Source organism: Henckelia pumila, chromosome 3 (assembly GCF_033568475.1).
Source record: "Henckelia pumila isolate YLH828 chromosome 3, ASM3356847v2, whole genome shotgun sequence".
Taxonomy (NCBI): Eukaryota; Viridiplantae; Streptophyta; class Magnoliopsida; order Lamiales; family Gesneriaceae; genus Henckelia; species Henckelia pumila.
The window spans coordinates 190981027-190993666 of record NC_133122.1 but is presented as its reverse complement, the minus strand read 5'-3'; the positions used below and the strand labels follow the sequence as shown (position 1 = coordinate 190993666).

Sequence of the window (12640 nt, the reverse complement as noted above, 5' to 3'; positions counted from 1 at the left end):
ATATAATTTTTATTTTATTTATTGTTAAAAGGACAAAATAGTCATTTAACATTTTTATATACAATTTAATCAATCAAATCAAATAAACCATAATCTATCAATTAAATCCAATACTATTTTAACTATCATTTTTTATTTATTTTTATTACATTATATTACTTATCTATATATTATTTATATCATACTTCAAACCAAACGGTGCCTTAGACACTGTTCGATGTTAGAGATGATTTTTATTTTATTTTATTCATCCCACTTTGTGATTGGTTCGGTGCATTATATTAAATTTTAATGAGGGTTCTTGTGCCTACTATTTTAATGCATGAAGGGATTTCTAACTATTTTTCGAACCGTCCTTGTTACTTTTTTTTTTTTTTTCGAAACAGAAACAAGTTCAATAACATCAAACAATTACAGAAGGAAAAACAAAAGGCTGGGATAGCACCCGCCTATCAAAATCAGACAAAGAACCCGTCGACCTAGCTAAGCTATGAGCCGATTGATTCGCTGATCTACGTACAAAAGAGAAAGAACAAGAATGTAGTTCCGACGCAAGTAAACTACAATCTTCTAAAATTAAACCCAAACTAGAAACATCCGAAAACCACGTCCTTAACGCATCGACGACAATGAGCGCATCAGATTCCACAATAACATTTGTAAGATTGAGATCCTTAATCCATTTGAGAGCCTCGCGAATAGCTAAAGCTTCGGCTGTGGTCGAAGAGAACGAGCCAGGAAAAGTACCACACACTGCCGAGAAGAAAACACCCAGTGAATCACGAATAATACACCCGAATCCCATGCGATGAGGGTCTCTAAAAACCGCTGCGTCTACATTGCATTTGAAGAAATTTGTTGGTGGTGGGCACCAAACTGTAGTATTCTGCTGTATATAAGAACTTGCAATGTTTACATTTCTCTTATTAGCGTTGAGCCATTGATTGTGCTGATCCATTACTGTCTGGAACACTATAGTTGCTGAAGTTAGTTTCCCATTCCACACTACATCATTCCGAGCTTTCCAAATACCCCATAACACTATAGTTGCATTTTCAATTTCAGAAACAGAGCGATTGACAATGAAAGAATTCCACCACTGTTTAAACGAAGAAGCTGCTCTCACTATGCACCCACTAGTTGACAAATACCAAACGGATTTCTAACTATTATTTGAATATTATTTTATTTACTCCTAAGTTACATCATAGATTTTGGACGGTAGCGTCCAATTACTCATTTGCCCTTTTCAATTCATCTCTGAAAATGCTAGGCTAAACGTGGAATTTATATGACTATTTCATGCATGTTAAAATTTATTGGTATCCATTTATTTTTGTTAGCTTGGTTTACTTAGAAAATTTAATTAAAAATTAATATAGATTAGTTTTTTTATGTTTTTCTAGAGAATCGAAACCATGTAACTTATATGATTTCACCAACAGTACACTCAAATATAATAAAATGAAAATAAAATTGATGGCAAACTAAAAATTACCAAAGAACAAATAATTTCATCATATTCTCCAAGTAAAATTAAAAAATATTAAAAAGACTAAAAAAAAATATTATACAAGAAAATACAAATTTAACCTATTTTAATATTGGTAGGCAGGGGGTAATTCAGGAAATTCATTCACTTCCAATACATTATACTAAACACAATACAATTTATATATCTATATTAACCACTTACACCAAACCACATATATGTTATCACAATATAATATTTATCTATAAACTTTTTCTTACCATCCTACATACTATACATACTAATTATCCTATCACTCAAACTAAACGGTGCCTTATAAGATAGTATATGAATACTTAAAATAAAAGGTTGTATAGTGTACTTTAATTTTTCCAATCTATCTAATATCTATTTATTTTAATTTTTATAATCTATCTAATATCTATTTTATTACTATTATAAACATATGAGTAACAATTGTGAATTATCTTAAATATTTTTATTTTTTATACATTATTTTTCTATTGTACACTTTAATATTTTTACATATACTATTTATTATTTTCTTTTTTTTTCTTATTTGATATTTATTATTTGCTTTTTTTATTTGATTTAATTTTCTCTACAAAATATATTTAATCATTTATCACACAATAATTTTTTTTGTTAATATTACAAGATAATCATAAGACCGAAAACTTGTATCTTTACCAAATGCTATAACTGGTGCTAATAGTGCAACTTAAATCTTTTAAACCGCATAACAAGTAATCTCTTTATTCTACTCGTGGTAATTAGCTACAAATTATATGTTTAAATAAAATTATATGTTTTTTTCAGATCTTCTAATTTTCTAATTTTTTTATTCTACTTGTAGTCATTAACCATAAATTATATGCTTAAATTATATTTTTAAATAAAAATATCAATTATATCATATTCATCTGTTTTGGTTTCCAATATCTAAATTGATAGACATAGACGTTATACAAATCTACTTCAACAATTAATCTTACCTTTGACTACTGAAGCTCCTAGCAAGCAACACACTATTATAATCAATATTGAAAATTTTGGAAAAGATTATTTCCACGTATAATAACTTCTTCACACTTTACAAAAGATATAATAATTGCTTATGACAAATAGTAGCAAAAGAAATATTCTGAATTTAATTAAACGTTTCTTTACATGATGAGTCCAATACTTGAGATAAACTATAAATGTTTGAGTCTATTTGAGTTGTAATCATGAATTTAATTAAATATTCTTGTTTTTTATACACTCTTTTTCAATAAATCTTACAAAACAGTATATGGATAGTTAGATAAAAAAAGAAGTTAAATGATGTATTATTTAAACGTCTATGTTTTTTTTACACACTATTTTTTACTAATATTTTTTCTCCACACAAATAGTAATTTTGATATTCATGTTTTTATAACTTGAAAATTTATGCATTTATTCTCAATTTTAAGTTTATACATTATTTAATCTATTAATTACTTGATATAATTAGATTTATAATAAAACTAAAAAAATCCATCCTTAATTTCGTATGAAGCTCGCTTAATTTTCTAATGCTTGAAACTTTCGTGATGTTTCATCACAATTCACGCTTTTTAGAACTTTATTTTTAAGTCATTTGTATCAGTATAGTGAGAGGTTAACACATTTATTATAATTTATAAATATTATTATCTCTTTAAATTAATATTCGATTTTATGTTTGGTGTGCTATAGCCTATAAGTTTTGACAAAAGGAATAACGATAAATTCAATTAAGCGAATTCACAAAGTTTGGGGCAAAAAAAAATATTAACAGAATGACTGCGTCTTACAACAAGAAACCCGCTGCTGCTTGAACAATCATACAGTAGAAACGTTAACACGTGTCTCGTTTATAAATAAAGACTCATATCATTTTTATTCTATTATTTATCGTCTTTTTTGCCTAAATTCAGCTCTTGTCCTTTTCAGCTGAATTCAACATAGAGTTGACCGATTTATTTCTTTTAACATATATATAATTATTAATATGAAATATCGGTTTCATTGCTTTACCACGTGCAATGCACGTGCTTATGCCTAGTATATATATATATATATATATATATATATATATATATATATATATATATATATATATATATATATACACTAGAGAGATGCACGTGCGTTGCACGTGACAAATCATGAACGAGGAATTTTATAGACGAAATATATATAAATATCGAATAATGTCTGAAGAATACAAATAATATTAAAAAACGTGATATTACATGTACGCTAATATCTGTATATAAATTTTTTACATCACAAAAAATTCAACACAAAATTTTCATTTGTCAAATCTTATATAAATTGAAAACAAAATCTGTGATATAATAGTAAAATCAAACGATATAATCGATGTAAAAATATCGATGTACACGATATTGGATCTTGATCATATAAGTTACTTAAATACACAAATAGTATAGTTACACTGACGTCATATCCAATAAAACATTTTTTTGTTTCCAATTATACTTTATTTCTTTGTGAAATCAAACAATGACGTGACTTTTTTCAGCACATTTATTACATCTTAAATAAATGAAAACGTTAAGAGGTGGTTTGATAATCTTATCTTGATTTTTCAAACCAAGATATCCATGAATAGGGATCTTAATTGATGCATATAGATACAAATGGTCCAATTGGTGTAAGAATTTCCATAAAGAATTGGTATATTTCAGTTTCTAAGAAAAATGACTATTTTTAATAGTGTCAATTCAATTTATTACGTATTAATCAATATTCGATTGATTGGTTTGTGGTTATTGAAAAAAAGTATTTGTGTAATTCATTTCGTTTTTTTTATCCAAGTTAAATATTTTTTCCAAGTAGTCTAAATGAATAATAACAATACGATTATCTTTATTTTTACTCAGGTGAATGTAATCTCACTACATCTTTTGAAAGCCAAATTTAGTCACGATATTGTTAGTTTCTCTGGTAGTTCTGTAACGGGCTTACCACGTTGGAATGTTAGCTCAAAACTCGATTTAATATTTGCATAATTCGATTTGATGGTTTTGACAAGGGAATTATATACGATATAATCTTTATTTGTTTCTAATAATTATTGAAAATATGATTTATTATTTTTAGGAAAATAAATTAATGAATCAATAATGGGAGAGTCAACCAATGGTGACATTTAGCGTATAACGAGTTAATTAATTCAGATTCAGAATAACATACCACCATGATGAAAATCATCGTAAATCGCGAGTATAAAATAAATTGATAAAAAATAGTATAAAACATCAAGTAAGAAACAAGTTTCATTTCTCGAATTGACTTCATTCAATGATTGGTGGATATGTACTGTGTAACTTTGCCGAAGAACAAGAACCTCAACTTATTTATTGTCCAGTTTGAGTTGTCAGGGGTTCAAAACTTTTATTTCTAGCTTATAGTTGTAGCTGAAGAGGACAACAACGTAAAAACACAAAAAAAACATATATATATACATATTTTAAAGGGCACTTATGGACATTTTTTTAAGTGTTTTTAATTTAATTTTTTAAATGAAAATAAATTAATTCACAATTCAAATCATATATTTATAGTAGTAACACTACAAAAAATACCTCTTTTAGAAGCGGTTTTTTAAGAGCTGCTCCAACACCGCTCTTGAAAGTTGCATAGTAGGATCGATTTTGAGCGAACCGTTTGTGTTGTCCGATCTTTTAAGAGCGTTTTTGAAACCGCTACTACAGAGTGTGTGTAGCATCGGTTTACACAAACCGCTGCTATCAACCGTTTCTATTGATATAATATTTAGGAGCACTTCTGATACTGGTCTTACCGAATAGTTATAGCAATAATTATTTGTAAACCGTTGTTATCATTCGCTCCTATTGTGCTAACCTTTAGGTACAATTTTGAGCCCGCTTCTAATGAGTACTTTTAGCAACGATTTATTCAGTTGTTGCTATATACAGTTTCTATTGCATTATTTTGTTAGATCGCTTTTTATACCACTCTTATAAAATACTTTTAGGTGCGGTTTATACAAATCGTTCTCTAAACCGTTCGTAAAAGTTCAGGCAATAGAATCGATTTCTACTATCGTTTAATTTGTATTGCCTTAATTTTTAGAAACGGTCATAAAAGCACTCATATTGGACACTTTGACCATTGTTTCATGTGAACCGATGCCATAAAACACTTCTATAGGTTAACTTCAAATAGCACTTTTACAAAACACTGATATTAAATATTTTTTGTATCAATTTGTATGTACCTTATTGTAAACCAGTTCTATTTATTCATTTTTAATTTAAAAAAGTGTTTAAATAACACTCCTATTAAATGCTTTTATTAATTTTGATGGTTTTCTTAGCTTTAATTTATAGTTGAAAGTCAAAGCCTACTTAGGAGTTACAACGGAACATATTTGGCTATACTCGGAATCCATCTCGTCAAAGAAAATTAGGACCCAGACACAATCGAACACGCCTCATTGTTAGACTTGACCCACCTAAAAATCCATAGGTGGATTCGCTATACATTTAAATAAAAAAAACTTATATAAATTATTATTATTAATAATAATAATAATAATAATATATACATACATACATATAATATATGTATATATAGCGTATATATATATAGGTATTTTACTATACTCAAAAAATAAAACAATTAGCATCTAGGCCCTTTGTGTTTGGGCTTGAACGGTTAAACCTCTTTGGCTCTTTCTCCTCTCCCTTCCCTCCAGAAGCAAACCACTTGTCGCCACCATTCCACCTCCAACCGCCTGCACAACAAAAAGGCTTGGAAATATTCGCAAAAATCAAAATCAAGATCATCTACCATTTTTTTGTTTCTTTTTTTGAAAAATCTCAACTTCGTTTCACCTTATTTTTTGGTATTCTTTCCCCTCCCTAAATAGAATCAGATTTCCCTAACCACCCATTCTGGTAAGTTCTTCTTACAGTGCTCTGTTTTGTTCTTTCCTTCACTCTTGCAGAGTTGTTATTTTGTTTATCTCTAATCTAAGCACAAACTAAAATAGGTGTTCAGATTATGTATAGGTTGCTGCTTTTGTAGTTTTTTTTCTTTGCGTAGTATGTATATAATGTTCAAAATCAATTTCGGAACGACAATAATGATTCAGATGTTGTGTTTAATGTCTTTATGATAGACGATGTAGTGCCTGATAGTACTGGACGTAAAAGTTTCATGGGCTACAGTTTATGCTTTTAACTTGTTTGATAATATGTCAATAAGTGTACCAGTAGATATCATGGTGTTTTTTACTCATTCACATGATTTTTAGAAAACAGATTTTACATTATTTTATTTTCTGTTGACACTGGCAGCGGTAAAAAGGACCTAAACACGCTATGGAAGAACAAAAATAGCAACAGCCCTATCGTCCGTTAAATCATCAGATTTCTACCAAGTTTGAATGCCCTTCTATTACCCACATCAAGGTTAGTTTATATTTCTGTTTGTTGTTCTTTTGATTTTCATATATTCCATGGGTATTGATGTTAGAAATATAAGTGATGGATATATGAAAATTTATGTGATTTGGTATGATGATAAGATTTTATTGTAGTGAATTCAGCTAAAAAATTATTGTCTTGAGTACTTTCTCTTCGTTTGTTTTCTTCCAAAAAGAAAATAATGGAACGTATTGTTTATTCTTTGTTCACTATACTATAGAATGTTCTTTTGATATGTATCTTGATATTGTAAATTTATATAAAATTGCGATTTCAAAAGCTTTTAGACATTGTGATTTTGTGGAATTCAAGCTTATGCACTTATCTGTATGTCTTGTTTTAATCAAATATTTGTAGTATGGACATGATTTGCTAATTTAAAATAATCTTCAAGGTTTAGGTTCTTTGTGTAACAAATTAGAATTTGGATATTTGATTTTTGATTGTGAATACGAGTTTGACTGGGTTTAATTATTGATATTATTTTAAATTAAAATTTGAAAATTCTTCTCTTTATTTGTACGTTTTCACTTATTCGAAATATTTTTTATGATATTTTTATTTTAGTGCTTGATGAGTTCTTCGTTATTATATAAGTACTTATATTTTTCAAAATAATTGAGCAGGATCTGATAATGCAAAAGGCGTGGATGAACTGCCCCCGTGCTAGTCTTGAGTATCGAGTGGGAGTCTTACATTTTTTACGTTATGCATTTGCAGACACAACTGATGAAGTCAAGAAACCGTGTCCTTGTTGCAAATGCATTAACTCGTCGAATCATGATCGTGCGACAATATATGAGCATCTGACCATAAATGGTATGCTACAAGATTATCATATTTGGGATTTTCATGGGGAAAAACCAATTGTACAATCTCGTGATGACATAAACGTGTTCCAGCCTTTGTCTAAGGAGAAAGAGGTTTCTGAGAATACTAAGCATGAATTGGTGATGCAAGGAATGTTACATGAAGCATTTGGGATGCATGATGAACCATATATGAATGATGAAAATGACATTGTTAATATATCTTAAATAAATGAATAGGCTTAATTAATTATGAAACTCATATATTTATAGTAGTAATAATAGATAATATAATTGTTAATATATCTTAAATAAATGAATAGGCTTAATTAATTATGAATGACTAATATATAAAATGACATAAAACACATTAAAAATTATTGGAACTGACAACAATATTAATTATTAAATGAAATAAATAAGGATAAAATTAATTATAAAATTTATATTAAGAATTATTTGCTTAATTAATTAACTAAATAATAATGGTAAAAAAACACGTGAATAGACTTAATTAATAATTATTAACTAATATATAAAATGACATAAAATATATTAAAAATTATTGGAAATAACAAATATTAATGAGCTATATAAAATGAAATAAAACACACTAAAAATTATTGAAAATAACAAATATTATATTTATAGTAGTAATAATAGATAATATAATTGTTAATATATCTTAAATAAATGAATAGGCTTAATTATTTATGAATGACTAATATATAAAATGACATAAAACACATTAAAAGTTATTAGAAATGACAACAATATTAATTATTAAATGAAATAAATAAGGATAAAATTAATTATATAATTTATATTAAGAATTATTTGCTTAATTAATTAACTAAATAATAATGGTAAAAAAACACGTGAATAGACTTAATTAATTATTATTGACTAATATATAAAAGGACATAAAACACATTAAAAATTATTGGAAATAACAAATATTATTGAGCTATATAAAATGAAATAAAACACACTAAAAATTATTGAAAATAACAAATATTAATGAGAAAAAATAAATAACAAATATTAATGAGAAAAAATTTGAGTAAAGTCACAAAATAACATAAAATATATTAAAAATTATTGGAAATAACAAATATTAATGAGAGGACATTTGAGTAAATTCACAATTCAACTCATATATTTATAGTAGTATATATATATATATAGAATAGATATATACATATTTTAAAGGACACTTATGGACTTTTTTTAAGTGTTTTTAATTTAATTTTTTAAATAAAAATAAATTAATTCACAATTCAAATCATATATTTATAGTAGTAATAATAGATAATATAATTGTTAATATATCTTAAATAAATGAATAGGCTTAATTAATTATGAAACTCATATATTTATAGTAGTAATAATAGATAATATAATTGTTAATATATCTTAAATAAATGAATAGGCTTAATTAATTATGAATAACTAATATATAAAATGACATAAAACACATTAAAAATTATTGGAAATAACAACAATATTAATTATTAAATTAAAAAAATAAGGATAAAATTAATTATATAATTTATATTAAGAATTATTTGCTTAATTAATTAACTAAATAATAATGGTAAAAAACACTTGAATAGACTTAATTAATTATTATTGAATAATATATAAAAGGACATAAAACACATTAAAAATTATTGGAAATAACAAATATTAATGAGCTATATAAAATGAAATAGAACACACTAAAAATTATTGGAAATAACAAATATTAATGAGAAGAAATTTGAGTAAAGTCACAAAATAAAATAAAATACATTAAAAATTATTGGAAATAACAAATATTAATGAGAGGACATTTGAGTTTGACTAATATATAAAATGACATAAAACACATTAAAAATTATTAAAAATGACAACAGTATTAATTATTAAATGAAATAAATAAGGATAAAATTAATTATATAATTTATATTAAGAATTATTTGCTTAATTAATTAACTAAATAATAATGGTAAAAAATCATGTGAATAGACTTAATTAATTATTATTGAATAATATATAAAAGGGCATAAAACATATGAAAATAAATTAATTTACAATTCAACTCATATATTTATAGTAGTAATAATAGATAATATAATTGTTAATATATCTTAAATAAATGAATAGGCTTAATTAATTATGAAACTCATATATTTATAGTAGTAATAATAGATAATATAATTGTTAATATATCTTAAATAAATGAATAGGCTTAATTAATTATGAATGACTAATATATAAAATGACATAAAACACATTAAAAATTATTGGAAATAACAACAATATTAATTATTAAAAGAAATAAATTAGGATAAAATTAATTATATAATTTATATTAAGAATTATTTGCTTAATTAATTAACTAAATAATAATGGTAAAAAACACGTGAATAGACTTAATTAATTATTATTGAATAATATATAAAAGGACATAAAACACATTAAAAATTATTGAAAATAACAAATATTAATGAGCTATATAAAATGAAATAAAACACACTAAAAATTATTGGAAATAACAAATATTAATGAGAAGAAATTTGAGTAAGTCACAAAATAACATAAAATATATTAAAAATTATTGGAAATAACAAATATTAATGAGAGGACATTTGAGTTTGACTAATATATAAAATGACATAAAACACATTAAAAATTATTGAAAACGACAACAATATTAATTATTAAATGAAATAAATAAGGATAAAATTAATTATATAATTTATATTAAGAATTATTTTCTTAATTAATTAACTAAATAATAATGGTAAAAAAGCACGTGAATAGACATAATTAATATAGATAATAATAGATAATATAATTGTTAATATATCTTAAATAAATGAATAGGCTTAATTAATTATGAATGACTAATATATAAAATGACATAAAACACATTAAAAATTATTGGAAATAACAACAATATTAATTATTAAATGAAATAAATAAGGATAAAATTAATTATATAATTTATATTAAGAATTATTTGCTTAATTAATTAACTAAATAATAATGGTAAAAAACACGTGAATAGACTTAATTAATTATTATTGAATAATATATAAAAGGACATAAAACACATTAAAAATTATTGAAAATAACAAATATTAATGAGCTATATAAAATGAAATAAAACACACTAAAAATTATTGGAAATAACAAATATTAATGAGAAGAAATTTGAGTAAGTCACAAAATAACATAAAATACATTAAAAATTATTGGAAATAACAAATATTAATGAGAGGACATTTGAGTTTGACTAATATATAAAATGACATAAAACACATTAAAAATTATTGGAAACGACAACAATATTAATTATTAAATGAAATAAATAAGGATAAAATTAATTATATAATTTATATTAAGAATTATTTTCTTAATTAATTAACTAAATAATAATGGTAAAAAAGCACGTTAATAGACATAATTAATTATTATTGAATAATATATAAAAGGGCATAAAACACATTAAAAATTATTGAAAATAACAAATATTAATGAGCTATATAAAATGAAATAAAACACACTAAAAATTATTGGAAATAACAAATATTAATGAGAAGAAATTTAAGTAAAGTCACAAAATAACATAAAATATATTAAAAATTATTGGAAATAACAAATATTAATGAGAGGACATTTGAGTAAATTCACAATTTAACTCATATATTTACTATATAGATAGATATAGATATATATATATATATATATATATATATATATATATGTGTGTGTGTGTATATGGGTGAGATTGAGCTATTATTTATCAAATTATTTAATATCTATAAAATTATGACGTTTATGCAACTTTTTTTTGTTTAGAATGTAGATGCGAAAACCGAAGAGGTTAAAAAGATTGGTATAAAATTTTTTATAAGAATACATTTGATAAATTATTTTTTGATCCGTTGGTTTATAAAAAAAGTTTTACCACAAATTTTACTCATATTTATACTGGATGTCCTGATAAATATCTATTGCATTTATAAGTAGTGTCATATATTCATGGAATGACCCCTCTTATTTTTTTAATAATAAATATGTTATCAATTCCAAGACCAAAAACTTCGTTTGTATGTTATACGTGTATTCGTTTCAGACGAGTATTGATAAGTGAATAAAAACAATTATCATATATGATAAGTTGTAAGTGTCATAAAAAATTATCGAAAAATAATGTAGTTTATTTAAAATTGTTTTATCCAACTTTGTTTCTTTTTTTTACACACACTTATTAATTAAAATTTTAAATCAAATATTACCTTTACGTAATCATAATATTACGCTCATTATTGATGATGGTTTATTATAAAGCAAAAAAGCAGGACCGCATAAACACTAGGATATTGCTCATCACATAAATTTTAGAAATGACATATCTCTACTGTACATCAAATCTTTAGAATAAAATATATTATCATTTTAATTTTTTTAAAAATTATTATTTCAAATATTTAATAAGCAAGTTGTATCGGATAAATAATTAATGTCATTAATTTTATTTGGAATAATAGAATGCAACAATCCAATATAAAGGTTAGCATTTCTTAAAGAAGATTTAGATTTTATTTAAAAATATATATATTATTTTTGTTGTTGCAACTCGGAAATTGAGAAGTAGAAGTATTATATGATCTTTTTTTAAATGAAATAAATTACATTATAAATCTTCCAGAATTACGTATAAACCATTGTGTTGAATCCGACATTTTGGTGATAACAAACAACTCATTGTATAGGAATGTGTTGCCAATCTTTTGTATTTCAGGAATCTACTACAACTCCTACCGCAACCGTCTAAACCCTTCAAGTTATCTACCGAA

The 12640-nt window shown here is 24.4% G+C and overlaps 1 protein-coding gene and 1 long non-coding RNA gene across 2 annotated transcripts; one reads left to right on the top strand and one right to left on the bottom strand.

Annotated features, from left to right (window-relative positions):
* Positions 1 to 403: 403 nt before the first annotated feature.
* On the bottom strand, positions 404 to 958 carry LOC140890218 (uncharacterized). The gene has a single exon (XM_073297977.1). It carries the CDS (start codon positions 956 to 958, stop codon positions 404 to 406), a length of 555 nt encoding a protein of 184 aa, XP_073154078.1.
* A 5418-nt stretch (positions 959 to 6376) lies between these two features.
* On the top strand, positions 6377 to 7806 carry LOC140886376 (uncharacterized). Its single transcript, XR_012151534.1, has 3 exons — positions 6377 to 6450; positions 6853 to 6966; positions 7608 to 7806. It is a non-coding gene; the product is annotated as an uncharacterized lncRNA (long non-coding RNA).
* Positions 7807 to 12640: the final 4834 nt, after the last annotated feature.

Coding starts and splice junctions, on each gene's coding strand:
- LOC140890218 (XM_073297977.1), bottom strand. CDS start 958: ATGGATCAGCACAATCAATGGCTCAACGCTAATAAGAGAAATGTAAAC.